This window comes from Fomitopsis serialis (genome assembly GCF_022376445.1).
Source record: "Fomitopsis serialis strain Sig1Antser10 chromosome Unknown B0H18scaffold_33, whole genome shotgun sequence".
Lineage (NCBI taxonomy): Eukaryota > Fungi > Basidiomycota > Agaricomycetes > Polyporales > Fomitopsidaceae > Fomitopsis > Fomitopsis serialis.
This window is the reverse complement of record NW_025954993.1, coordinates 344,101-370,473: the sequence shown is the minus strand read 5'-3', so window position 1 is coordinate 370,473 and position 26,373 is coordinate 344,101. Positions and strand designations below refer to the sequence as shown.

Below are 26,373 nucleotides of genomic sequence, written 5' to 3'. Positions count from 1 at the left end.
GTGGAACCGAGGGTTGGCTGGTAGCTGACGGATGCGCCCAGGCCGACAACTCGGAGATTGTCGAAAACGACACCGAGCTCTCGGCGCTTAATGTCAGACTCATCCTTCCTGTGCAGAGGTCAGCCTGACCGAGCGTGGAAGAGACGAAATAATGCTACGCACCGTCTGACCATCTGCTGGAGCGACTTCTCAAAGTCGAATGGCCCGTCTCCTGGCGCGAGGGTGTGGTCCGAGGACCGATCTGACGAGTGGTGAGACGCATGGGTCGGCAGGAGGCCGGCTGACGGTGCACCTCGCTTCTCGCTGCGCTGAGCAGTCGACATACGCGACATGGTGCGCTTGAGCTCGTCTACACCTTCGCGGTCGAAGTGGCCGACAGAGACATGTCTGCGGCCCTCCTCCTCCTGCGCGTCGTGAGGGGCCCGGAGTTCATGGGAATTTTCGCGGTGGGCACAAGATTATGGATGGCGGCGTTTCCGTAGGCGGCTGCGGTGGAGGTGCCGAGAGGGACCTCGGGCAGGTGGTCGCCGCTGTTGGCGTCGTGGAGCTGGGCGGGATCCATGGCGGGCCCGAAAGAGACTACGGGGTAGAGTACGGTAGAGCGGGGGCGAAGCACCGCCCAGGCCGGGACGAAACATTATATATGGGCCTGGCGGATAGCGCAAATGCGGAGACAGGACGCGCGGAAGACGGCATCAGCCAGGCGCGGCTGGCGTCAGCGCTGTTGGCGCTGGCCTGTGATTCGATTAGATCGCATCGCCCAACTTTGTTTCCCTTCCACCGTCGTCAGCCAATCAGAGGCGCGCCCGTCCCCGACAAATCCGGGACGAGTCACCGGGGGGAGGTCTCCGCTCTCGCAATTCTGCTGACACGCGTGTCCCGGGAGTGTCCCGGACTTCCTGTGCATGTCCTGGCTCCTGACGCCGGCGCCTGTCCTGACCAACGCACCAGGATTCATGATGCAACGCCTCGGCGCCGCGCACCCAGTGCGTCGCGACGACCTCGCTTACGCCAGCCTCATAATTAACGGTAGCAGTCGCCTCTTGATCTGCTGACGGGACCTACAGCTACACACAACCCCCGCTGGCCCCATGACCATCGTTCCCGCATCGACCAGATCTTCTGAGCTCAACACATCCGTATCCCGCCGAAGGAGCAGCTACGACTATCTATCCGGGTGGTCCTAGATTTGGTTGCTAACTCGCTCTTGACTCAAACCCGATTCCCGCAGAAACGGCGATTACTGTACCATGAGGCACTTACTTATGTGGATCTCGCATGAATAATCCTCCGCGTTCCTCATCTCGACCCCACCATTCCATGGCATTCAATTGTGGAGGAGGCGATTATGCCTGTACAGGCTACAGATGGCCGGATGTCCGAGATATGCAACCAGCAATTAATACTGCCCTGTCAACGGGCGCTTCCCCACTCGCCTCCTCTCGCGGAACGATCTCGCGCGTTCTGCGCGATCATCCTGACAAAATGATTCCAGTTTGACCATCGCCATGGCCACAGAGACCCTGATGACCTGAACCCAAAGGCCACGATCCCGCGCCCGACATCGGCCCGTCCAGAAGACGCGATTCAACGCAAACCTGTCAACCGGCGATAAGTACGCCACGGATACACCAGAGTTGCGGTCCTTTGCGGCCCCATATCCGGGCTCTGGACGTGCGGTATCCGCATCGACGAAGCGTGGTCGAAGCGAAGACACCAGCCGTCGTAGTTGGCATCTCCGATCAGTGGCACAACGGACCGGTTCTATGAGCCCGCGATACAGTTCCCCGGCATGTGGTCACTTCGAGCCAGTACGCAGCCGTGAAGTGGCAAAGTCCTTCTGCTGTTCGCCCGAGAGAGGGACGGGAAGGACAGAGCGCAGTGGAGGCGCTGAAGGTCGTAGTCAGCTCGGAGATTAAGTTGTCAGGTATGATAGAGGCTGCCAGGCATTTGTCACTGTTGCGCTAGCGTATATGATGGTGGCTCATTGCGTACGTACCTGGTGCATGTGTCGTCTCGTCTCGGTGGACTTGAACGTGCCCCGCCTGCCCTTCGTAGGCCTCCGCCTCCACCGTGGTTCGTCGCTGTTCGGTGTTCCGCTCTGAATCATGATGCGTATCTGTGTCGCCGCGCTGCAGGCCATCGATGCTATGCTGCTATGACACCTCCGGCGTCTCCGTTGCCGGTCCCTATCTCCAGATGGCTCGCAATGGCTCTGGCTTGCGTGCTGCAGCCTCCCACCAGGGGACGCGTAGCCCATTCATTGTCTCGGCATGATACACGTCCGTGAACTTGAGGCGCTTCCGAGTCGATACGCGTGATTCTTGTTGTTGATGCCGCAGCACTTATCTGGAGACCAACGTAAGCCATGCTGCGACAAGAATGGACGGTAGTAGACGGTAGCTCGGAGGAACGGGCGCCCACATACCGAGAGCAGTGGGCCAAGCACGTCGGGTGCATACCTACTGCTCTACCGTCGTTAGGCGCTGGGCGTCAGCATAAACCAGTATGAGCTAATTTTATCACCACGCACGGAAGAATCTGTCCGACCACGGCGCCCGTTTCGCATCAGTACTAAGCAGGGCCGCAGCCTGAGCGGGAACGTGTCTGCGCACGGTAGAAATGAGAGCACTCCCCGTCACAGCGCGATGTGGGCAGTCGGTCCTGCTGGTTTGGCCGGAGGGAGAGCTGGCAGGTCGATGTGCAGACTACGGCTCGTCGACGCCGACGCCATGCCTGACCCGGGCGGGGACAAGACGGGGGGCTTGCGAGAAACAGCGAGAAACCCGCCCGCGGCGCCTATCGCTCGCGAACTGCGCATCCACCGAACCCGAACATCACGGAGAGGCGATGGCATGTGATTTCATAAATCTAGATCCCACTCACCCACTCGAACAGACTTGCACTTGGCTCGCCGCTTCGATCATTTCGGTCTTCGAATGCACACGAATGTGTCTCTCGTCTGCAACAGCAATCTTCTCCGAATGTACACAGTATCGGAGCACCTGAAGCGCACCTTGCGTGATACGTACGCTGCACAGATGTCGGTGCTAGTGATCCTCGGCGCAGGCATCGGATCGCCTTGCCCATCTTGGTACTGTACCCCGGCCGAGCTCGAGGTGCACCATGTACGCCTTCACGCGCCTACTTAATTAGTAGGAGTTGTGCTTAGACTGAAGACATACTTCGATGCGGAAGCTGAAGACGGGCTGCTGCAGGATACGGCGTAGTCGTCGGACTCAACGTTCAACTTGAAGACAGGCAGATACGGTAGATATTGCACGATAACCTCGATTCCCTCAACACAGCCGAACAATCTTCCTTCCTTCAAAGCACCTCCGTACGAGTCTCCCCATGGCCACACATCAGTGCGAAAAACCCGCCCTAGCTCGCCACGCACTACCTGCAGCCACCACAAGTACACATACCCTCGCAACCCATCCTCCGAGGTGTCTCCCTCACCGACTTTCCCAACACGCTGGGCATGCGCTCCGTAGCGCAGGCCCGCTACCAGTTCCCGTTGCGGAACCGCCCCCACCGGATGAGGGCGCGTCGCGTACGCCTGCACGGCCCGCTCACGCGCAAGCCGGATATGTGTGATGCTCCGCGCGAGCGTAGGCGCGACACCACCGCGCGGGGCGGCGGGATGGTGAGCGGGGACTTTGGGTTGATGGTTTGCGGTTGCGTGGAGGGCACGGCGGGCTTCGAGGGTAAGGCTGCATGGAGAAGCGGGAACGGCGGAGACAGGCACGGGGATGGGGCCTCGTGTGTGGGCTGCGAGAGCAAGGCCATGGTAGCGATGTACGCCGGTCAGGCCTGCTGCGAGGTGTTGCGAGTTTGCGGGAGGGGCCGTGAGGCGGATGAGATTGTGCTGATGATTTCCAGAGGTAGGAGCTCCCAGACCAACTGGCGCTTGCCCAAGCGATGCCGTCGTAGAACCTAGATCGTTTCGGCTCCAGGAGCAGACACGGGGAAGCCCGGTTAAGGCTATCGGTAGGGCCACGGGAAGACACTGGTGGTACCTGAAGACGGTAGTTTCGGAGTTCCAGAGCATCGAGGAGGTGCAGTGGTCGGGATCCGGTGGTGCCCAGCCGCGAATTATGGGTTCAACCATCATGCTTGTCCTGGTGTTGTATTCAAGGACATCTTCAGTGGTCGACGATGAAGGCGAACAGATGTCGCAGAGTGCGGCAGGCCATTCGAAAAGGCCGTTCCAGAGGTGTCCGGAGAGGATGAATCCGAGAGACATGGCGTTGGTTCGCAAGGTGGGCAGTGTAGCGGCGGCAGTACCAGGATTTGGTCTGCATCGTCGTCAGGATGTCGATGATGTCGGAAAGACTCAGGCTGGAGACTACACTCGAATCGGAGGGCGAATCCTGGATGCTCGATGCGATATCAGCACAGAAAGCATTTTCGACAGTGAAGTTCATCGCAGAAAAGAATGCGCAGAGAGGTGCGGGTAGCAAGTGTATGACAGTTGCAAGTGAAAGCAGTAAGAGACCAGTGTTCAGCTGTCGATGCCATATTATGTATCTATCCGGACCTTCTTGGGGCTGACACGCCGGCCGTGCACTTCTGGCTTCGTGACTTGATACAAGTCAGCCAACAACGCGCCGGATGTGTTTGAAGGAAGCTCCACGGCACCTCACGGAGTGCTTGTACAGAGGTTGTACAGCAGTTGATCCTTCGTTGCTACTTCGCAGGGGAGTCCATCACCTTTCAGGCTGTATCACGACCTGCGTATATGAGAGAAGCTTTGAAGTTCCAACTTCCATATCGAGTCGCAAGTACGTATAGTTTGGCACGTGATCGCAAGACAGCGGCAAATATATCGTCTCGGCGCTGCGTGCCCGTTTCCTCTCTCACTTATTCTCTCAACACAATCGAGCCCCTTTTGTACCATCAATGCGCCGCAGAAACGGGTACTGCACCTGCATTGATTTCTTTTCGATCTGTGCCCAGCCTCTCGCCTTAGACGCGTCACTCGAAAGGAGACGGGTACCCAGGCCCAGTTTAAGTACACGCAGCGCGGACGAGAGACGTTCTGGAAACACGAGAGAAGTGATTCAAAAAAGAGTAGAAGGAAGAACGGAGACGGAGAGGAGAGAAGAAAGAAGTGTTGCCCCCGCTCGACGCTCTCACCCGCTCGTCCGCTCGTCAGTATCGTATCGCGCCTCAACTTACGTGGTCGCAAGTTCGCGTTTCAAATCGACGACGCATCGGCTTCGCGCTCTTAGAGAAATGGGTGAAAGCTTTGCCCCAAGACCAGTAAGTCGTAAGCTATCGTCTGTCGGCCTTATCGCTCTGTCACAGAGCCTTCCCGGAGCCTTCCCTACGCCGTCTTTTCGCTATCTGAGCCATTCGTCCACTGTCGACCATCCGACCTTCTTGCACAAGGAGACTGCGTGGTGTGTGTGTTGGTTGTTCTCGCAGCCGCGCACGCATTTCTCTCCGAAAACTGCCAAACCGACAACGAGAGGGTTGGCGCTGGGTACTCCTGCTGCTCAAGTTCGTGGTCTGTTCAATATCCGCTACGACGCCATCTACTCCTGTTCTCGCTGATAAGACACCTGCACGGTACAGCCTCCGTCGACCAGCCGCATCCTACGGCCCGTCGCCCGGGGACTATCAGAAGAAGGTCGTATATACAGGCTACCGTATGCACTCATACCCCAGCAGTGGCAAACAGTACAGTGCGTTATACACGCATGCGTGGCTGCAGACGACTGACGAGACCTCAACTAGCTCGACAACAGACTCCTGAGAGACATTCAATACATGATCTGCGATCGGCAACGCAAATCGCACGCCGTGTCACGAGTGAGCTTGATATCGTCGCGGAGCATTAGATGCGAACGACCATGCGCTCCGCGCATCTCGCAGCCTTCTCGACAGGCTAGGTCTGCCATAGCCAGAAGTTGTGACCATTCTCGTGATCGTCGGCACCGTCACCTCCGCCACAATGCCTTCTCTCACGGCCCGTGGCCCTCCAACTTTGCACCCGCTGCATAGCAGCTGATTGTCCCACAGGCGGAGCCCTTTACCGTTCTGACGGCGAGTGGGGGTATAAAGCAGACAATGGCTTTTGATGGCGGTTACTCGAACGTCTGGGGTACAGTAGCAGCCTTCGTGGACACTGCCAGAATGCGCTTCCTGGATATCGCTCGGCGCCTCTCCTGGCATGCTTGCTCCGCTCTCCCTGCTGAGCTCAAGGGTCTCCGACACGTACGCTGCCGCTTCGTACAACTCGACTTGTGAGTTGTTGTATCTAAAGATCGGCGTCAAGGTACTGATTAGCTTTCGCATGAAGTGCTCGATCCATCATACACTCGTCTCCCGACCGGAGCCGTGAAGCCTCTTGGATGGGCGCTGGACATGGCCCATGTACAGGCGAACGGTCTGGCCTCTCAACAGCCAATTTGGTTCAGCTAGTAAGTGCCAATTGTTGCTCGATCTTCGCCCACTCATGTATCTGCCCCTCACAGCGTCAGAGATTCTGTTTGGTTCGGGGAGCGCTGGAATACAGCGAAATGCAGGAGGCCGCGCCTTACTGGTAGTAAGTGACACATTCATCGTGGACCGGTTCGAAATGCTTATCGCGCCCCGCCCAGTAACGGATGGGTCGCACTCGCTTACCAGCTTCAGAACGAGACGCTCCTCAACTACACGTCGACGTTCCTCGACTACGTGCTTGACTCGCAGGAGCCGTCCGGCAACTTTGGCCTCCGCCGTTCGACACGTCGCTCCCTGTGCTGCTCTGGCCGAGATACATGATCATGCTGGGGCTCATTGTGCGTCGAACGGACTCTGTATGTACAACACTAACTGTCTTCGCGAATTCCCAGCAACACGCCGAAGCAGACCCGAGCCAGGCAACCGCCATCAACGATCTCATGCACAACTTCGTCTCCTATGCCGCGGAACGCTTCGCGTCTGGCGATCTCGGGACGGAAGACCTCGGCGAGCAATACGGCTACCAGGAAGTCAGATGGGAGGAGGTGCGTCCGTTGTAAAACGCAGGGCGGAAGGCCGCTGACGATGCCAAACGTCCTCAGCTCGTGCTCGTGCTGCAATGGCTATACGACAACGACCCGCGCGGAGAAGAAGCGCAGCTGATTTCGCTCATGACGGCCGCGCGCGAGCAGGGTTTCTCGTGGAAGGACGACTTCTACGTCGATAACGGTACGTTCCCGCGGGAAGCGGTGTCCGCGGCGGACTCTGGCATGCACAAGTGAGTCCATTTAGAGCTGCTGAACGGCTGAGATAAGGCTCACGCGTGAACGCTAGCCACGGCGTCAACGTTGGAGAATGTGAGGTCTCGCCGAGCGTGGCGGTGAAGCAGACGCACTGATGACCTCGTAGCACTCAAGTCGGAAGCGTTGGCTTGGCGTGTGACCGGCGAGCAGAGCGACGTCGACAGCACGTACGACCGCATTGGCATGCTGTGGGAATACCACGTCGTCCACAGGGCATCTTCAGCACGGACGAACATCTGGCAGGCCTCGATCCGTCCAGAGGGTAAGTTGAGGCATACCTCCGAAGTCCGGTTTGTATTGAACCCGAGTCGTCCACAGTTCGGAGTACTGTACAAGCGTGGAGACGATGTTCTCCCTGGAAATGATCTATGCGACCCTCGGCAATCCCGAGTGGGCGGACCTTACCGAGAAGATCGCATATAACTCCCTGCCTGCTCAGGTTTGCCTTCCGCCCGTGTTCCGTCTTTCGCACCTAATGATGAGAAATATTCCCCTCGTTACAGAGTACTCCGGACTGGTGGGGACACCAGTATCTTCAACAGACGAACCAGATCTGGGTGAGGAATCACACTGATGGAAGGCGTGGGCTACGGACGGGCCCTACAGCAATGTGATGGGGATGGAGCCGAACTACCCTTGCTGTATGCATACGTTCTTTCATGCATGCCAGTCAGCAGAGACTGATGTCATGACTAGGCACCGTCAACCATCCGCAAGGGTGGCCAAAGTTCTGGGCGAACAGCTTCCTGCTCGCTGATAACGGGACCTCGCTCGTGCACGCGCTTCTCGGGCCCGCGACCGTCTCCACAGCTCTTGCGATGGCACAAGTACCAGCGGTATGTACATGACCATCTGTGATTACTGCTGGTCGCTCAAGCGATGCGTCCCAGTTACGGTCGACACGCTGTATCCATTTGGCCCGGCGCTCTCCTACAACATTACCTCAACGGCACCCTTCACGTTCTACATCCGCATCCCTGCTGGGCGCAGAGCGGCAGCAGCATCAGCGTCAACGGCTCGCCTGCCTCCCCGCTCTCCCCAGACCCCAGCTCCGCTCTGCAGAGCGTGTCCGTCGACACGGGCGAAACGACAGTAGCGCTGTACCTTGACATGCAGACCCAGATCGAGGAGGGTCCGAACGGGAGCATCGCCATACATCGCGGACCGCTTTTCTACGCCGTTGACCTGGCATACAATGACACCGAGACGGAAGCGCTGAGGTGAGCGTACTCGACCGCTGCGACCGTTTCTGTAGTGAAAACGGTGGCTTGTCATGTAGGTCCACTGGCCCACTGGAGTTCATCGAGATCCTACCCAATGTTCCTGAGTCCGACCTAACACAGGTACGATGCCACGCAGTGTGCCCTCAAATCAGCTGACCCCACGCCTTCGCAGTACGATAACAACACGCACGATCACACCTGGCTCCCACCGCCCCGTGGAACATCGCTATCGACCCATCGACCCTCGTGTTCCAAGAGGAGAGCGTCGATTCGCTTCCCTACTACGTCTGGGACACCGGCGCGCAGCCGCAGTCCATGACCGCGCTCGCATGCGAGATCGACTGGCCGTGGTGTCGGGCGACGCGGACTGGCCGCCGCAGAGCCCGAACACGTGTACGGGAGAGCCGTTCAACGTCACGCTGCGGCCGTTTGGTGGACGAGGCTCAGGATTGGGCAGTTGCCGACGATGTCGGTCGGTTCATGACCAGAGTCTGGGTGAGATATAATATACAGTCCATGGGTACATCGTGATGTCCATGCCAGCAGCGGCCAGCCGTTGTTCCTTCGGGCACATGGCTGTCAGACTTGTGCGTATGATTCGACGTGGTCTCAGTACATGCTACCTTTCCACAGCAAATATTGCGCCTCTTTCCTCGAGCAAGTGACGCGACTTGCTACGTCCTCAGTGGCACAATGCCGTGGTAATGGCATTCGACACGAACTCTAGCGTTCTACCTAGCGTATCTTCCACAACCGTGACATGCCCTTGTGCGGTTTCGACCACTCTGTCTCCACCCATTTGTTGCCGCGAGCGATAGACCATGCTATCGGCTCGCCATCTTGCGAAAGTGTAACCAGTACCCGCCTGTCCACGACACCTTGACCATGGACTTCCGGCGACTGGGGATCACCCTCTCCAACGTCATTCGTGCGCGGTTGTTCTGTTCCAACTGCGCCAACCTTCGTGTCGGAGATGGTGAGCAGATATGTGGCACAGGATGCACAATGCACTGGCAGTTACCTGCAAAATACCCCACGCCCATCGATCTGTCTCGTTCTCCAATGTTGACAACTATTGTGTGTAGTTTTCCCGGCTAGGAGTGTGCGGCACTGTTGCATCACCGATGTCGGGGATCATCGTGAAGGCGACATGATCCTTGAGTACGTTGAGACGGGCATTGAGTGCCAGTGCCTGACTACCACTAGATGTAAAAGGCTGAGTGAGTCCTAATGGTGCATATAGCGTAAGCTTGCGTAGGGCAGGGAAGCAGTTAGTCGAGTTGAGTATCGTCGTCAGCGTATCTGTCGATGCCTACACAATTCGCCGGGTTGTCAACAATAACTCTTCATCGAAGACCATAGTGAGTTACCTTCGAGTCCGCGTCCTGAGTCACAGTGTAGTCTGCGTTAACATCGACACCGAGATGGTGCAACGAGACACAATTCTCGCCTAGCCTCCGAAGATCTCGTGGATTCAGAGGCGTTCGCTGAGGCTCATCCGCGCGTTCGTGATCGTGCAGTACAAGTGACCGCAAGGTGGCTCCATGATGTGTCGCAATGGTTGAGACCAAAGGGTGATGAGGTCCCTCGATGTGTAGAGCCTGGAGTCCCGATGCACTCGACAAGAAGTCTTGGAGAGCCTGAGTGGTAGCACTGGCGCGGGTCTGCTCGTCATGGCTTTCGAGCCATACAACAAACTTGAACTCCGCGAGGGAAGGTAGGCTCGTGCCGACAGGAACCCATGTGCGGAGAAGTGGGATGGCATTGCAGCGTGTCAACTCCAGCTTGCGCAGGCGCGACCACGAGATACTCTCGAGACTCTTGACAGCCCCCGCGTCGCTCCATGTGAAGCCTTCCAAGACAAGCTTCTCGATTCGCGGGCCAATCTCCATCTCGCAGACCGGCTGTGTTGGGTCGTACGTCAAGAATGGTTTTGTATGAACTTCGTCTTCAGTATCCTCGAGTGTTACGACGCGTACAACGCAACCTGAGCGGTTGTATGCTGTGATCCGCAGACTATGCAGTCGAGGCGAATGACGTAGAATGGGTTGGATATTGAATAGAGGGTCGCCGGAAATACGCACGGTTGCAGCAAGCGAGATGAGATTGGGCATAGCGGGAAGAACCGAACCTGCGTATTTCTCTAGTATGAAGCGGCATTCCGGGAACGCAACTTGGATTGCATTTATCAAGGTGGCTGGTATGTCGAGGCCAGCATCCCACCTGTGTCGGTGATGAGCCCGTGCATGTGTACCGACAGCGGGGTCGTGCTCACCGCACTTTCTGTAATCCCGCTTTTAAGATCCCACCCTGGATAATCCGTTGGAGTTCTTCGAGGGATTCGACTCGTTCTAGTTCGGCAGGCGAACCGTCGTCGAGTTCCTTTAGATGATGATACCACGATTTCTGTGTGAGTTCGCCGACAATGGCGAGCTCCGTGACACGTTCGGAAATGTGCGGAGATGAACGCAGCGTGTCTAGCCTGCGCTTACACTTGTTCTCATCTGATATATCCAGCACAAATCGCTGCAAGATGAGCCCACGCGCTACGACGGCGAAGTCGCGGCTGATCAAAGATGCAGATTTGAGGTCTGGACGGGGAATCTGCGTGTAGATGGCTTCAATGGTGTACATGGCATGCGATCAGACCTGGACGTACCTCCGCAAGGATGAGACGAAGTACGTCCTCACAGTGAAGCCACCTATGCGTATTGGTGCTTGATGCGTTACCCATGAGAAGATGTATCTACCTGGGATAGTAGGGTCAGGTTCCTTCCAGTTAGAACATCCATACTTGCACTGCCTCACAGGAATCACTTGAAATCGGCGGAGCCTATGACTGTGGCCATGATGGCGGTCAACTGACAAGACGATGACAAGACAAGACCTGCCACCCCACGCTAAGCAGTGTGGCTATGCATGCCAGAGATGATTCAGAGTGATTTGAGCCGACCGCGTTGATGCGGCGGTAAGCAGCCGTTGTTCAACTAAGTATCACTGCATCGTTCTTGAGGTGGTGTCAGACGGAGCGTTCATACACAATAGAAACCGGACACAGCGCCGGCTTGATAGTCAGTGCTCGCGGGACGTGATGACTGTAAGGATCCTCCTAATGTGTCTACCGCCATCTGGACACGCTCTCGGGCGGTTCCAAGTATTCTGTTTCCACCCACTTGTTGCCGCGCTCGACCATCCACGCTATTGGGGTGCGCTCAAAGACAAACGAAGAGCCGTCTGTCCACGATGCATTAATCAGGTGGTTGCGCTGACCATCGACTTCCCTCTCTAGTGTCATCTTGAAGCGATTACTCCGCTCCCAGGTTACCCAGCCTTTTACCAGGCTCCATCAGTGTATTTCGAGAGCATGAGGTTCAGAGAATTTACCTGCAGGGCGCCCAATTCCCATCAGCCTGTCCTGTTCTCCGATATTGGCGACGATTGAGTCCAGCTTCCCCGTCCTGGGACCAGGAGTGCCAGCGATGTCGCCGACGTCAGGCATCAACATGAAGGGCACATGTTCCTTGAGTACGCTAAGGGGGTCCAGCATACGGAGATCATCCTGCGAGGCGCTGGGAAGCCTGGTTATCCCCAGCAGCGTGTATAGAGTCAATTTGCGCAGAGCAGGGAAGTAGTCAGCGGAGTTGATGAATGTCGTCAATGTCTCCGCCTGTACGTCCACAATGTCAGACCCTAGTTTTGATCAGAATTGATGGAGAGTCACCTCTGAGTCTGTGTGAGAAACAGTGTAGTCCGCATCAACGTCGATTCCGAGATGATGCAGTGAGCGACACTTCTCGCCCAATCGCCGAAGGCCCCCCAGAGTCAGTGTCGTTCGCTGGGGCTCATCGCGACGTTCGTGATCGTGCAGCACAAGGGAACGCAGGGTCTCCCCGTGGTGCGCGACGATGGTTGAGACCAAAGGATGATGAGGTCCTTCCACGTGTAAAACCTGAAGTCCCGAGGTACTCGATAAGAAGTCTTGGAGCGCCTGCGTAATGTCAGCACGGGTCTCTTCGCTTCCGTACCACGTCGTGTATACAAATTCCTCGAGGAATGGCATGTTAGAACTGACAGGGACACAGGCTTGGAGAAGTGGGACGGAATCGCGGCGACGTAGCTCCAGCTTGCGCAGGTGCGACCATGACATCTGCTCGAGACAGCTGATGGCACCCTCCACGCTCCAACTGAAACGCTCCAGGACCAGGTCTTGAAGCATCGGACCACTGCCTCCGCAAACCGGCTGTGACGGGTCATACGTCAGGAATGGTTTCGGGAGGGCTGCAAATTCGGCCTCTGTATAACCGCGTACGACGCAGCCTGTGTGGTTGTATGCTGAGATCTGCAGAGTACGCAGTCCCGTTGCATGACGCAATATGGGCTGAAAATTGAGAAGAGGATCGCCGTGGCAGTGTACGGTTGCCGTGAGCGAGACGAGAGTGGGCATAGGCGGGAGGGCTGAGCCTGCGTATTTCTCGAGTACGAAGCTGCATTCTGGAAATGCTACTTGTATAGCTTCTATCAAGGCGACCGGCATGTCCAGGCCAGCATCCCACCTGAGCTAATGATAAGCCCGTCCACAGTCGACAATCGTAACATGGAGCTCACCTCACACGCTTGAGCCCAGCCTTGAATATACCGTTCTGTATGTGCTGTTGGAGTTCTTCAAGAGCCTGGACCTGCATAGTTACCGGCCCATCTTCAACCTCCGCGAGATATTGCCACCACCTTTTGTGCGCGAGATCGCCTACGATTGATAGCTCCTTCACATACTGGGAGACACTTGTCGATAAACGCAACGTATCCAGCCTGCGCTGGCACTTGTCCTCGTGCGCCAGATTCAGTACGAATTGTCGAAGGATGAAGCTACGCGACACAGCGGCGAGATCGCGGTTGACCAGCGACGCGGATTTGAGGTCCTCACGAGGAATCTGCTCGTCATTCAGTCACCAACTCACAACGACAACACGAGCTGAGACAGACCTGCTCAAGGATGACCCGGAGTATGTCTTCGGTTAGAGGCAATCTCTGCGCATCTGCACTGGCTGCGTTACCCATACCGAATACTGAGAGACAACATCATTCTCATGAGTCATCTGTATTTATATTGCTATGTGTGAGTCACCTCACCGCAGAGCAGAGCCTTTTGTGACCCATGACGCGTGGCAGATTTGGCTGTGCTGCGTGCATCAACTGAGGCTATGCCCAATACTACCTTCCCGGGAGACCTCCAGCGCTCGATCTATGTTCTCGAAGGCACATTTGTTTTCAGCTCCATCCCAGCTCTCGACGGGTTCCAGTCGAGTACCGCATGTCCGTGTCGTTGACAAATCAATGTCAACCCTCATCGGCATCTCTCGCGACAATTTCGAGGCAATACCGTCTCACTATTACTTGGCTTTGAATGCCCCCACAATAGCTGAGCGCGCGCAAGCAAAATCAGAACCCTTTGCTGACACAGACAATGCGCTGACTGACCTGGTGTTTACCGTCGTGGTTCTGTCAACTCGATTCCGCATGATTTGTACCGTCTCGGAAGGGGTCCTAAGGGCGCGGCGATGCACCTTCCGACTAATGGTGGATGTAAGGCGAAACAAGCACATGAAAGGGTACACCGTGGTTCATTGTTCGAGTCGACAAAGTTGCGATATCGGCCTCCTGTTCACGTCGCGAATGGCAGACAATCGAAGTACAGGTTCGATGGACGCTCACGGACCCTGCAACGTGAAATGCAATGCCGCCTGCATCGCCGTGTCTATTGCGGAAGCTCAACCGAAAATTCCGGGCCACAATGCACCTGGACCCATGGAAATTATGTGCTGGACGGCAGTAGTCTTTGAAGGACACGATCAACCTCGACATTGTCCGAGTCTCCGTGCTTTGGCCAGCTCTCCTCTGGTGGTATAGAGCCTTCCGGAAGGTTGGACCAGTTCGGCGAGGGAGTGGGGCGTATATGGGAGAAATCTTGCACCGCTAGGTTACTCTGACATGGTGATGCGTGAGCAGTTCTTATCATGATAAATAGAATCGACGAAGGAACGCACCGGTAGTTCATCGCCGGCGCTGTGAAGATATCGAGGATACTTGGTGAATCGGATCCCTTTGCAGTGCTCAATGATCGGATTAGATGCAAGGGATATGTAGACGTCCGTCTGCGTCGAACTATGCATGCGATACTAGCATCGTATGAGTCGACCTGAAATGAGTGGAGACTGGCGAGCACAGACCTGATGACAGCCGAGAGCAAGGACACATCTCGAGAGATCGTGGAGCAGTGCGCTACCGTCGATGACGGGCATGATCAATACACTGTTTCTGATATTACGCGCATGGAGAGCGGTAATCTTGACATCGCGCGCAACGCCATCCTTGGAACGGGTCTCTGAGAGCATGTACACCACGCAGTGGTCCAGATCAGAAATGATGAGATCCGTAGCGGAAACCGCAGACGGGAGAGACGACAGGTCGAGGAACTCGTGGCTACGGCCAGATAGTGTCACGCCAGCGAAGCTTGAGGCAGTGCTTGATGAGATATCTACCAGTGCTGAAGTAATGGGCGCAACTTTCGAGGCGGACGAGGTAGACGATGGGGATGGAGATGTAGTAGATGTATTCGCTTTGCGCTTAAACACGAACTTCGGCTTCGGTGCAGCGGCTGTCCTGAGTTTCTCTAGGGACCCCTCAACTTCCTTTAGTCGCTGAGAAGAGCTGAGCACTCGTCTACAGTCCTGACTGTAACTGAACGGACTCACCAGTTCACATTGTCTCTGATCATAACTTGGCAGGAAGCTCGTGGCGTCCGTTAATTCCTTCCTCAATTTAGCGAAGTCGGTTGATAGCTGCTGTAGTGCTTTCGAGTCTGCGCTACCCAAGTTCAATTCGTTGGCCCGTGACGCAAGTTCTGTCGATATCGCATTTCAGGAATAGTCCTGCAGGCCAATACGTAGAGTAGCAGACCAGATTGCGCCGCATTGAAATGGATGTAGAATTCCTGGCTAAGTTCCTGGTTCGTTTTGTCCATTCCGGTGTAGAAGACTTGTGGCAAATAATGAGTGGATGTGAAGCATGTGAAGGGCTGTCCCTACCAGAGAGTGGCCTCAGCGCAACCCGAGCGGTGGCAGAGCGGTACTCGGTCACGGTCATCCGTTACACCGTCACACACATGAAGGGGTGCGCGCTTGCGGCGCTTACACAGGTTCGCTGCTCGCCTCGACGTCCTCCATCGTCGTCGCATCGTTAGCCCTCCATATCTCTGGGACTACCACAGACTTACAGGAATCAACGATGGCTGATGCTGAAATGGATGTCGATCCGCCAGCGACCTCGACTGGCAAGGCCGTCGACAAAGGCGACGCGAAGAAGCGATTCGAGGTGAAGAAGGTACGCGCGTTGTTCGATAGATATCTGACATACAGCGATGCTAAAGCAGTGGCCATATGTGTTCCTCGGATGATAGTGGAATGCTGTTTCGTTGTGGGCTTGGGGTGCGTAGGCTATTGTGTCACTTAGTCGTGTGTAGCTTACTGACGAAGCGCGATCTTTGTAGACATTGTTGTCGACAACTGCGCCATCTGCAGGAACCACATCATGGATCTCTGTGCGTCGAAATGCTCACACCTATCCTTGTCTTCGGCATCTAACATATTACTGGTATCAGGCATCGACTGTCAAGCCAACCAAGTATCAGCCACTAGTGAGGAATGCAACGCTGCATGGGGTATCTGTAACGTGAGTATCACGACGAGCGGCTGGAACAACCGTGGCTCAACATACAATCATCCTAGCACGCATTCCACTTCCACTGCATCTCCCGGTGGCTGAAAACGAGGAACGTCTGCCCGTTGGACAACCGAGAGTGGGAGCTGCAGAAGTACGTTGTTCCACTCTCTTCGCAGTGGCTCCAAGTTCTGATGGTTTCTTAGGTACGGTCGGTAAATGCAGACATATCCCTGTCTCTAGATATTACGCTTTGTATTTTGTACATCACTCGCGCACCAGCTGATCCGGTACCACAAATGTATATCATGCGCCATCGCCTTACTCGGTGGGTATCTCGTCTACTGACCTGTGGTTCCGCAAACGATCGTATGCCTACTGTCCGCAAGATCCACTCAATGCAGTTCAGGATTCGTGTCTGGCGATAACACCCCCACCCCTGCAATCTCGTAGGTATGCTGGGGCATGCACCGCCTGATTCGATGGACTACATGATGTTCTCTCCGTTCAGATGGAAGCAGCCTCCTTACATTTAAGCAGATATGGTGGGCTAGCGAACTAGGTGAGACACTGGTTGCATATGCCTTTGCTGCACACTGATGTCAAGATTTACGATTGGGAGTTGTTCGCTGAGTAAGGGGACCTAGCGGATTTGGCAGATACTCTGTCAATTCACACAATGTCCTGCTGGTATCCAGACGATCTCGGATGGCCCCTACGGGGACGACCGTCCCTGATAGATGTTCAAGCGGTTACCGCCCTGTGTCGGTGTGACAATTGTTAAACACATTTCTAGCCAGTGCTCGTGAGTGTCCCGTCGCTTGCAGATACCTGTGGCTCTTACCTGAGCACTGATTTCGAGTCTCTAATTGACGTATGTAGGGATCTAACACATTGCTTGAACTTGACGTTGCGTGCGTGCGACAGTTCCTGAAGAATACTTCAGGGTAGTGGCGCTGGATTTTACACAGTTTAAAGCATCGCATTCTCGCAGACATCTATGGGCTATGTTTGTACGTACCGTCATTCAACCAAAGTGAGATACTTGGTACGTCTGCCAGCGCAGACATCCCGTGGCGGCTGATGATGGACATCCGAGACCCTGCTCCGTGAGTTGCGTATCAGCCTGCAGTTCCATTTGGACGATTGCACAGCGCACAAAGGCCCATACCTCCAATCAAGTCGACGATGTGTTACGTAACTTGCACTGGTAGTACTGATCCCAATTTGCGGAGCTTTACCGGCACGCATACAATTCGGGAATGAAAAGAACTCAAGTTATGTGCGTGCCTTGATAAATGACCACACAAAATAGTCGCTGCAACCTGAGCCAACCAGAGACTGAAGCTTACCTGAACGTTAAACCACCGATGGGATGCCTCGGTATCCCCCAATCGGTCACCTTCCATATTGGGAGATTGTATGACCGAATATGGAAGTCGGTGCGCGTGCTGTCTTGGGGATGGTGTACCCCCATATTTGGAAGGTGACCCATTGGGGGGTATATATGACCGTACGTACGACGCACCGGGGGTTTCGAACCTTTACGAACATCCCCGCCTACTACCGCTACGACACCATGAACACAGGTCTCCCTTTCTCAGGCCAACCGGTTGGCTTTATTCTTGCCGGACTACCTCTTCCTCCTCCTCCCTATGCCTCCCGTACCGTTCTCATGGAGCAGGCCAACGAGCTCCGCATCATCGCACAGGCATGCATGGACCAAGTCCAGCGCGATCACGCACTCCTCCGACTCAAGGAGTAAGAGATTGAAGTCCTGCGGAAGAAGCTAGAGCGGAAGCGGAAGCGTGAGGACTTAGCGAGGAAGGAGGAGGCACGTTTGGCTCAGGAGGGGCTTGTGAGTTTGGAGGAGCAAACCGCGTCTCGCACAGCGAGGAAGGAGGCAAAGCGCAAGCAGCAGGTTGTTGCTGCTAACTCCCGCCTCATAGGGAAGCAACCGCGAGGCGGGACAACTGCACACTCCTTGCGGAAGTTGGAGGATGCCGGCGCGGCTGCAGCTGGTCGCAAGGAGGTGGCCAGTGCTGGCCACCGAGCAACAGATGTTACGCAGCAGGGTAGGCCTCGCCCTCGCCGCAAGGTAGCCATCCCGGCAGCCCCGGACGATACGGAGACTGATGGGCAGGCCTCTATGGCCAGCCATGCCGCTGCTGATGGTACTGCTACGATCTTCAGCTCTGGTGAGTCTGTCCATCGTTTCTTACGTTCCGAGTCTCTAATGTGTCTGCTGTACTAGATGGGTGCACGGTTCCCGGTCCTCTTCCTGGCACTGCTAGGGAGCCTGTCCCAGCCCGCCTCAGTGGCCTCGCCACTGTCCACGACTCAGCTCAGCCTCGCCTTGAACAAGGACATTGTGCCAGTGGAAGTCGCATGCCAGATGAGCGGCCCAAGGCTACTGCCAGTGCTCAGGCAGAGCCACCTGTTGTACGCTCCGAGAAGCCCGTGCTGCGTCGCAATCCACCTCGTAAAGGCCGATCAATGAGTGTAGCAGACTCACACCCACCATAGTTGCATCCGTCATCGTCACATTTACTCCCCTCTTGTCGCTCTATACAATTGCTGCTCGTTGCAGGCACTTGTACCAGTGCTTATGCTTTACCGTTTTCCGCGTTGGCCACCCACCACAAAATATTCATTGACACCATCTATCTGCTTCGACAATCGTGAGTTGACTTGTACTGGATGCTCAGGGCATTGTAGCATGGTTTGAGATCCTCAAAGGTGCAGTGGCACTGCTCGAGCGGAGCATTGTCATAATGATTTGGTACGGTACTTAGAGTGCGGTAGAGTGCTGAGGAGCGTACATGGGCGCTTACGAAATTCCTGGCGCGCGTCAGATCTGATGAGGGCCGAGAGAGGCTCCTGGTACCTACCACCAACACTATCGACCTCTCGCCCGCTCCTCCCACCATATTATACTCAACGGTTATCCGAGTGGACATGCCCACACCAGCGGCAGACCTGAGGGCATCTCTCGAGAGGCACAACCAAACGTTCGAAACTCTTTTGAAGCTTATTCCGGCAAGGTATTACCTAGTGCAGGAGCAAAGCGAAGAGCAGGTCAGTGCATTCCAGCCTGTCTTGAGACAAGCCCGGGAGCGCGAGCCAACACCCGTCTCTTCTCTGGGATAGATCGCCTCCAAATACCAAAAGCACAGTAAGAAACAGAAGGCGCCGAAGCAGGCCATCAAGGAGGCGTCGAAAAAAGCGAAGAAAGAGAAGGTGTGTCGGAAAGCTGCGTCGCTGAAGTTTTTCATGACGACGTGCGCCCCAGCTCGACCCCGCAAACCACAAAACCATCCTCGACATCCAGAACGAGGGTCTGAAGGCGTCCGACAATGCCGCGAGCGCGAAGAGCAAGGGCAAGCGGAAGGCCTCTCAGGCCGACGCCGAGTCCGGCTCGGACGGGATGGACGTAGACGAGCCCATGGACCTACGGGAGGACGCAGCAGAGTCCGAGGACGACATGGTGCCCATGCCCGAGACCGGCGGGATCGAGGCGCTGCGCGAAAAGCTGCATGCACGCATGGCCCAGCTACGGAGGGGACCGAAGGTCGGCGGGGACGGTGAGGCGGGGAGCAGGGACGAGCTGCTCGAGGAGCGGCGCAGGCAGCGGGCGGCGATGCGGGAGCGGCGGCGGAAGGAGACCAAGGAGAAGATCCGCAGAGAGGAGGAGATGAAGGGGAAGAAGGGGAAGGACAAGGACCAGTCGCGGGACAAGGGCCCACCCACCCAGGTGCGTACAGCTCACGGTGGCACGAGAAAGTCTTTTATTGACGGTTCGCAGACCCAACTGCTCGTGCCGGATGAGGGGCCTTCATCCAAGGCGGGCCACCCGCACGATCCGAAGGCCAAGTTCACCAGCATCGCGTTCTCCGCCGTCGCCGGCTCCTCCAACAGCAGCAAGAAGGCGCATCTCAAGACCTCGTCGAACCCGTCGCAGGCACTCGAGCAGCTCGCCTCTCGGAAGGAGAAAGCGGCGTCCATGCCCGAGGAGAAGCGGAAGGCGCTGGAGGAGCGCGAGAAGTGGGAGAAGGCCGAGGCGCGGATGGAGGGCGTGAAGGTGCACGACGACGAGGGCCGGCTGAAGAAGGCGGCGAAGCGGAAGGACAAGGTGAAGCAGAAGAGCAAGAAGGAGTGGTGCGCACATGTCCTCTTTCGAGTTCCCGCTGGGTGTGCCGAACTTAGTCGAATCGCAGGGACCAGCGGAAGGAGCAGCTCGCCACCAGCATGGCCGCGAAGCAGAAGAAGCGGACGGACAACATCGCCTCGCGCCATGAGCGACGGAACGACAAGGGCAAGGCCGGCAAGACGAAGAACAAAGCTCGCCCAGGATTCGAGGGCAAGTCCTTCGGCAAAGGCAAAGGCAAAGACAAGGCTCCGGCGAAAGGCAAAAAGTAAGGACCTCCCCACATGTCCCTCCCTCTGTATGACCGTATGCGCCGTGTCATGTCGAATGCTACACTTTATTGCCGGTCTTGGCCCAGTCCGCGTTGTCTGCCTATCGGTATTCAAGGAGCGTACGTGAGTTATATACACGAAGTGCCGAAAGCTATAAATACAAGAAAACGAACACCCAAGCCCAAATCACGCAGCGTATCCTTCTACTCATTATCACCCATTACGCACGCACAGGTCCGCGAAGCTCACTCCCTGACTATGCCGACGGTGACCTCCGCCTCCGCCTCGCCGCCCTCGCCACCCCTCGACCCGAAGTGCAGCGCATGTGAGCAGCGCTCCCACGCCCACTTCGTCAGGCCGAGCACCTGGTCGTCGTCGAGGTCTTGCCGGACGTGCAGCTCGAGCGTGACGACGAGCGACTGCGCCGGGCCCTGGGCCTTCGTGTCGATAGCGGACACGGGGTGGTGCGCATACATCCAGTGCTCTTGGGGGAGCGTCAGATTCGGCGTGAGCTGCCAGATGTGAGGTGCTGGGAGGTGCACGACTTGCGGATGGCGTTCAATCTGTGGCGAGAGCGTAGTCAGCGACGGATGCGAGCCCGGGTATGAGAGGACAGACCTCGCGCATGGCTCGAAGGAACGCCTCCATGCGCCCCCCGGCGAGCCCTCGTGCGGGGGACGTTTGCAGGAGGACGGCGCCGAGGGCGACCGCAGCCGAGTACGCAATGCTGAACGTGGCGACCGTTTCGAATCCTGCTAAGACAAGATCGAAGAACCGGTGCTGCCAGCTGCACATTGCGTCAATCAGTGACAGGTATCACAACGTGGATCTGAGGTACTGACGGAGGGATGAAACTTGGGCCTACGAGTAGGACCATACAAAAGACTATGGGTGCGAGTGTATATGGGTTTGTTAGGAGGTTCATTAGTCGAGGAGGGTATGTTAGTGACGACGCGAAGTAACGATAGCGGGAGGGCAAATATGTGGTCAAAGGAGGGATATGGTTCCCCGCAGCTAGCAAAACACAGAACCAAGTCAGAATATCACCGTTGTTGTACCCGTCTATGCACGTACTGCTAACCAGCTTCGAATGATTGTTGAAGCCAAATGTTGTCGTGAGCAGCGAGGCGAGGGTGATGAGGAGCAGCCAGAAAGGGAAGTCGACGCTGCGAGAGACGTCAGCTCTGACAGCTCGCGATGCCACGCGAATGTACGAACCCGAAGAATTCTTGTACTTCATCCCCATTGTGATGGTGATGTCCCTCTCCGGACGAGAGCAGGAGATGCTCGACGGTCTCCTTGCAGACGTACACAGACGCAAAGATAAGGTAGACTGACTGAGCAAACGCGACCACCGTCTCCAGGCGCGCATTGCTGCCCAATCCAACCTGTCAGTATCTCTCAACGCAGAAGTTAAAAGATCTCACCCGAAAGGTCTCCGGTACTGGGCTTGCATCGAAGGTGACGCCAGGTATCCTGGCACGATGTGTCCTAAGGCGACGCCGAACGCGTCGAATACGATCCAGTACCCCAGCCCTGTGCACGCGAGCGAGCCCACTTGCTGCGCTGTAATCCATAGCCATACACCGAGCAGGAACTCGGTCACGGCTACGCCTACAGCCTCCGGCGCGATCTTCGGCAAAGCTCGAACCTTCTCCGGTGCGCTCTGGTCGCGGGTTGCATGACCGTTCAGCAGAGGTGCATGCTTCTCGTCGGCATACGTCTCATGGGGGAACGGCGAGATCGGCATCCATGGGCTCACAGGTACCGGCGCTGGAGTGGTGTGGAGCTCGTCTTGATTGGTACCGGGTTCCAGGAAAGAGAAGAAACTATGGGAGAGCGAATGCTTGTGGTGGTGGCCTCTGCGCGAGTTTTCGTTTGAGGACGAGGGTCCCATTGAAGGCATAGGGTGTACAGGAGCAGACAGTGGAGCTCGTCCGCCGAATGAGAACCCTTGTCGAAACTCCCGGTTGCCAGGACCAGGCGAGGCTGAAGGCATTGGTACGCCTTCCGGGGGTCCTCCATATACGATCTCCTGCCCGCCATCCTCGGCGATGGCTGTCGAGGGTAATGTCCCAGGACGAGGGAAGAAGACTGAGAGGTTGCGCGAGTGGATGCGCGAATGCCGCCGAGCATGGGCCTGCGAGGACATGGATGGTGACGGGCCGATGCCGTTCTCCTTCGTACGCATCTCCGGTGCTGTGGCGGACGCAGGCAGCTTGCCTGTCGGAGGTCCATCTGCCGGGAATGAGAATGAGAGGGGGGATGGGCTTGCGGGGGAGAAGGGACCGGAGATCGAACGAGCGCGCGAGTGAGAGTTGCCCGGCAAGGATAAGGACTGGCGCATGGCTGGAGGTTGGTGTCTGCGAGGCGGTAGAGAGGATCCATTGACCATACTCAACGGACGGGGCGCGCCGAAGGTCGTGCGCTGGTGGCCCGTGGAAGGTGGTGGGTCGAGATACGACGGCATCCCGTTCGTCGACGGACTCGAGACGACGCGTGTGCGAGAGGGCGATGGTGGAAGTTCAAGATTAGCATGCCCGTTCGCCCCGTTCACCCCGTTCATCCCGTTCATCCCGTTTGCGGGACCTCCAGGCGGTGTTTGCGATCTCGGGAACTTGAAGTCGTTCGTGTCCTCCTCTCTACTCGTCTTCCGTCTGTGCATCCGAGCAGCCGGTCCCCGCCCATCCTCCGAACCAGACATGGCATACAGTTCGTGTCCTTTCAAACCTGGGTCGCATTGAGAATGGTCACAAGCCTACTTTGGCATAGCTCACCTCTGTTCGGGAGTCAATGCCAGCGTTAGCGTTGGTCCGTACGCGTGTGAGCATCCAATGCTGATCACCCCTGGGCGCCGACCTGTTGCACGAGTGACGGTCACCGAGAGTTCACTAACCTTTGGGAACGTTCTCAAACCTACTGCGCAGTGCTGTAGGAAGGAGCAGCCAGCCGGAGTCGAGAAGAATGGTAGTGCGGGGTAAGTTATGGGCGCTACTATTGCGATAAAGGGTTGATAACAACATTAGTATAGGTGTAATAAACATCACTGAATGCAAGACCGAACCACCACTGTAAGTACTGGTCACTAATAAGTCGAATCATGTATACCGTCTGGCGTGCGCCGTGTACATACACATCCTCAACGTTACTGCAGTACTGTTTACTGATCATCCAGTGAACTCAGGAAAGCTCGCAGCTCCTTTGTCGCCCGACCACTGTCCGTCCACGCCTCTCCAAGGGCTGCTCGAAGTTTTTGCGTGTTTCTCCGCTTGCGCTCCCCGTCCTCACCAAATGCCGCTTGCAGAACCTCTTTCGCCTCCCGCTTTACTGACTCCACAGTAGCTTCGGGTGCTCTTCCGGTGCGGTGGATGGGCCTCAAACCGTTCTCGGTCCGGACCTCGAACAGCTCGTACGCGATGTCGAGATTGCAGCTCAGATGAATCGCGTTAGTGGGTTGGTCGTAGTGATGTGGCCAGCAAATCCTACAAGGCAGGATGCTATGAGAGGACCGGAATGGACGGCAGGGGACTGTACTTACATAGGCACACCCTGGCTGATCGACTCGACGACACTGTTGTGTCCTCCGTGAGTGAGGAACCACCCTGTGGCCTGTGCAGAGTCGGTCAGCCGTCGCAGAAGGGATCAGAATGTGCCGTACCGGATGAGCTAAGATCATCTGCTGCGGACACCAGCGGGACATCATGCCGTACGGATATGCATCCACTTTCTGCTTGACTGCGTCCGGAATGGCGGCCAAACCTGAGGCATGTGCCATGATCTGCAATGGGTAGTCGGTGTCCGGAAGTCAAACATTCATTGTGCATTGCCGGACATAGGACAGCGTACGAAGGGTATGCCCAATTCCATCACGACGTCCAAGACGGCCCAAAGTCTCTCTGGCGCAGGAGGCCAGAAGAGCGATCCGAAAGAAATCTACGCGCAAGGAACGTGAGATGCGCTGAACTCACGCATGTTGTCTAAGCAGCACGCACATAGAGCAGAGACCCCTTCCCGCGTTCTTGGAGTGCCCGATCCAACACTTGCTCTACTGCTGCTGCTTGAGGACCTTGATCCTCAGAGACCGTGGCCCGCGAGCTAGAGGCGGTAAGCGGCCCACAGACGAAGATGCTGCGTGACGTTTCCTTGTAGTACTTCCTGACAGCATCTATCGTCTCCGGTTCGTAGCACTCTGGGGTTGACAAGATGACACCGTCGCATCCGTCGAGCGTCCTGTTCTCCATTAGGATCAAATTCGCACCAGACAAATCCGCGCCAAACGTACTGATACGTGTCAAAAAACATGACAGCCATCATATCTCTAAAGGGGACCTATCGCGACTGTGAGTACCGGAGCACCTTCGCTGTTTCGACGCATGCTTACTTCCTGAGGGAAGAGTTCATAGTCGTACATCGGAGGCAGGCCTGGGATCTCTATCACTGAGCCGGGGCAAGCAAGACAGGCCTGTGGGACATATTGGTCGCGCACGAGGAAGGGATGTGACAACGCGTAGATACCTCAGCAGCGACCTGGTGAAGCGGGCGTCCACTACGCTTGACTTCCTCGTGGACTCGAGAAAACGCTGCATTTCTTCCGCCCGTCCTTTCAGGGCCGTAAAAGGAGAGAAGAGCTGCTGCGGCTGCTGAGTACCAGACGAGGATCTTCACGGACTTGAGGCCGGTTTCCCTGACAAAGTCCAGAGGCTGTTTTGCATAGATCTATGATCGTGTCAACGTCGCAATTACTCTCTAGTGTTACAGGTCACTCACGTCGAGGATGACACAGTCAATGTGCGGCAGAGAGGCGTGAGTAATGCCTGTAGAGGGGCACGTAATCCGCTCCCCTCTCACGAGAGTGCCGAACGACTTCGTGAAGCCTTCGTCGAGAGCGTCGCGGTGCAGAGGGTTACTAGATTTGTTCGGGAGGCCTACAACCCTGGGTTCGACCTGCTGTCAGTATACTGTGATCGAATGCTATGATCGTACGCTTACCGCACGAGACTCAAGAGTTCTGTCTCTTCCGGCTCGAAGTTACGCCTGAGCTCTTGATATACGCGGTCGACGAATTTGTCAGGGACTAGATAGGTGATGTACAGCCGCTGGGCTTTTACCGCTCTCGCTGCGAACGCACAGAGCGGTCGGTGGTGACCTATGGAAGGGTGCCGTCAAAAAGTTGAGGTGCACGACGCCGCAAAATTCCAACACTCACCCCAGGCATTGTAGACAAAAAAGACGATGTGCTTTGAGGCCGGTACTGACTCCGAGGAACCTGTAGTGTCAGCCATTAGAGTGCAGAGTAGGGGAACTGGCGAGCTGGTGATGCGTAGCGAGATATATATACGCCGTACGAGCGAACTGCAGCCGTTGAGATCGCAGGCTGCTGTCAAAAGTGACTAAATTTCATCATGCATAGCAAGCACTGGCAAGCATGAAGCATGTCACGGTGCCAGTGCATGAACACCGTATCTGTAGAGTCGCAGTGAGCTTACTCCGTTCTAGGCCTACCTACTTCCTCGGGGAGCACTGGGGTCTCCGAGTCGTGTAGGGCAGATCCTCGGTATCATTGACGATGTCCACGGCCGTTATGATGTCTGCCAAACCCAGTGAATGCACGAACTGGGCTCAGCGTGACCTCTCACATGGAAAATGGGAAGCCATGTCCTGCCCTGACGACGGCGTATCATTCCGTATCTGTCGCGCCGCCGTACGTACGGCCCCCGGCCATCACCGATTTCTGTGCTTTCGACTTGTAATTCGACATCCTG

At 56.2% G+C, this 26,373-nt stretch overlaps 12 protein-coding genes across 12 annotated transcripts; 5 read left to right on the top strand and 7 right to left on the bottom strand.

Moving 5' to 3' along the window:
• Window positions 1-29: 29 nt before the first annotated feature.
• On the bottom strand, window positions 30-562 carry B0H18DRAFT_1119219 (uncharacterized protein; the record flags this gene model as incomplete). The annotated part of the gene is made up of 3 exons (XM_048033914.1): window positions 30-108; window positions 163-404; window positions 455-562. Coding segments are annotated over 3 exons (429 nt in total), but the record flags the coding sequence as incomplete, so codon positions are not given.
• A 2,509-nt stretch (window positions 563-3,071) lies between these two features.
• On the bottom strand, window positions 3,072-4,775 carry B0H18DRAFT_1007759 (uncharacterized protein; the record flags this gene model as incomplete). Its single annotated transcript, XM_048028748.1, has 5 exons — window positions 3,072-3,134; window positions 3,186-3,478; window positions 3,512-3,660; window positions 3,737-4,301; window positions 4,717-4,775. 4 exons carry the CDS (start codon window positions 4,773-4,775, stop codon window positions 3,400-3,402), a joined length of 852 nt encoding a protein of 283 aa, XP_047893443.1. The 3' UTR covers window positions 3,072-3,134; window positions 3,186-3,399.
• A 1,406-nt stretch (window positions 4,776-6,181) lies between these two features.
• On the top strand, window positions 6,182-8,480 carry B0H18DRAFT_1085167 (uncharacterized protein; the record flags this gene model as incomplete). The annotated part of the gene is made up of 17 exons (XM_048031881.1): window positions 6,182-6,254; window positions 6,311-6,397; window positions 6,514-6,556; window positions 6,612-6,707; window positions 6,767-6,791; window positions 6,846-6,998; window positions 7,056-7,172; window positions 7,201-7,231; window positions 7,269-7,310; window positions 7,363-7,444; window positions 7,480-7,518; window positions 7,575-7,695; window positions 7,760-7,813; window positions 7,837-7,897; window positions 7,953-8,092; window positions 8,134-8,216; window positions 8,249-8,480. The coding sequence occupies 17 exons, from the start codon at window positions 6,182-6,184 to the stop codon at window positions 8,478-8,480; spliced, it is 1,479 nt and encodes a 492-aa protein (XP_047893442.1).
• On the top strand, window positions 8,481-9,237 carry B0H18DRAFT_361212 (uncharacterized protein). The gene has a single exon (XM_048037765.1). It carries the CDS (start codon window positions 8,605-8,607, stop codon window positions 8,983-8,985), a length of 381 nt encoding a protein of 126 aa, XP_047893441.1. The 5' UTR covers window positions 8,481-8,604; the 3' UTR covers window positions 8,986-9,237.
• A 1,481-nt stretch (window positions 9,238-10,718) lies between these two features.
• B0H18DRAFT_361123 (uncharacterized protein) lies at window positions 10,719-11,408 on the bottom strand. Its single transcript, XM_048037763.1, has 2 exons — window positions 11,139-11,408; window positions 10,719-11,083 (listed from the first exon to the last, which is right to left on the bottom strand). Exons 1-2 carry the CDS (start codon window positions 11,211-11,213, stop codon window positions 10,751-10,753), a joined length of 408 nt encoding a protein of 135 aa, XP_047893440.1. The 5' UTR covers window positions 11,214-11,408; the 3' UTR covers window positions 10,719-10,750.
• Window positions 11,409-12,000: 592 nt separating this feature from the next.
• Window positions 12,001-13,732, bottom strand: B0H18DRAFT_361143 (uncharacterized protein). The gene is made up of 4 exons (XM_048037764.1): window positions 13,607-13,732; window positions 13,460-13,542; window positions 13,085-13,407; window positions 12,001-13,032 (listed from the first exon to the last, which is right to left on the bottom strand). The coding sequence occupies exons 2-4, from the start codon at window positions 13,532-13,534 to the stop codon at window positions 12,180-12,182; spliced, it is 1,251 nt and encodes a 416-aa protein (XP_047893439.1). The 5' UTR covers window positions 13,535-13,542; window positions 13,607-13,732; the 3' UTR covers window positions 12,001-12,179.
• A 451-nt stretch (window positions 13,733-14,183) lies between these two features.
• B0H18DRAFT_361120 (tubulin binding cofactor C-domain-containing protein) lies at window positions 14,184-15,566 on the bottom strand. Its single transcript, XM_048037762.1, has 5 exons — window positions 15,434-15,566; window positions 15,229-15,377; window positions 14,704-15,174; window positions 14,521-14,652; window positions 14,184-14,459 (listed from the first exon to the last, which is right to left on the bottom strand). Exons 1-5 carry the CDS (start codon window positions 15,495-15,497, stop codon window positions 14,289-14,291), a joined length of 987 nt encoding a protein of 328 aa, XP_047893438.1. The 5' UTR covers window positions 15,498-15,566; the 3' UTR covers window positions 14,184-14,288.
• Window positions 15,567-15,675: 109 nt separating this feature from the next.
• On the top strand, window positions 15,676-16,579 carry B0H18DRAFT_1007736 (putative ring-box protein 1). Its single transcript, XM_048028747.1, has 6 exons — window positions 15,676-15,856; window positions 15,933-15,960; window positions 16,023-16,073; window positions 16,134-16,204; window positions 16,261-16,346; window positions 16,399-16,579. Exons 1-6 carry the CDS (start codon window positions 15,761-15,763, stop codon window positions 16,409-16,411), a joined length of 345 nt encoding a protein of 114 aa, XP_047893437.1. The 5' UTR covers window positions 15,676-15,760; the 3' UTR covers window positions 16,412-16,579.
• A 1,105-nt stretch (window positions 16,580-17,684) lies between these two features.
• Window positions 17,685-18,852, top strand: B0H18DRAFT_1007732 (uncharacterized protein). The gene is made up of 3 exons (XM_048028746.1): window positions 17,685-17,918; window positions 17,961-18,390; window positions 18,447-18,852. The coding sequence occupies exons 1-3, from the start codon at window positions 17,700-17,702 to the stop codon at window positions 18,716-18,718; spliced, it is 921 nt and encodes a 306-aa protein (XP_047893436.1). The 5' UTR covers window positions 17,685-17,699; the 3' UTR covers window positions 18,719-18,852.
• Window positions 18,853-19,069: 217 nt separating this feature from the next.
• Window positions 19,070-20,734, top strand: B0H18DRAFT_360986 (surfeit locus protein 6-domain-containing protein). Its single transcript, XM_048037761.1, has 5 exons — window positions 19,070-19,270; window positions 19,343-19,432; window positions 19,485-19,946; window positions 19,998-20,350; window positions 20,410-20,734. The coding sequence occupies exons 1-5, from the start codon at window positions 19,151-19,153 to the stop codon at window positions 20,609-20,611; spliced, it is 1,227 nt and encodes a 408-aa protein (XP_047893435.1). The 5' UTR covers window positions 19,070-19,150; the 3' UTR covers window positions 20,612-20,734.
• A 122-nt stretch (window positions 20,735-20,856) lies between these two features.
• Window positions 20,857-23,276, bottom strand: B0H18DRAFT_876681 (uncharacterized protein; the record flags this gene model as incomplete). Its single annotated transcript, XM_048040500.1, has 6 exons — window positions 20,857-21,174; window positions 21,230-21,398; window positions 21,454-21,625; window positions 21,686-21,777; window positions 21,830-21,985; window positions 22,039-23,276. 6 exons carry the CDS (start codon window positions 23,274-23,276, stop codon window positions 20,857-20,859), a joined length of 2,145 nt encoding a protein of 714 aa, XP_047893434.1.
• A 361-nt stretch (window positions 23,277-23,637) lies between these two features.
• Window positions 23,638-25,909, bottom strand: B0H18DRAFT_1007724 (UDP-Glycosyltransferase/glycogen phosphorylase). The gene is given in 12 exon segments (XM_048028745.1): window positions 23,638-24,093; window positions 24,150-24,217; window positions 24,256-24,257; window positions 24,269-24,389; window positions 24,458-24,544; window positions 24,604-24,841; window positions 24,894-24,940; window positions 24,993-25,073; window positions 25,127-25,327; window positions 25,379-25,544; window positions 25,601-25,757; window positions 25,818-25,909. 12 exon segments carry the CDS (start codon window positions 25,891-25,893, stop codon window positions 23,772-23,774), a joined length of 1,566 nt encoding a protein of 521 aa, XP_047893433.1. The 5' UTR covers window positions 25,894-25,909; the 3' UTR covers window positions 23,638-23,771.
• Between the last annotated feature and the right edge of the window lie 464 nt (window positions 25,910-26,373).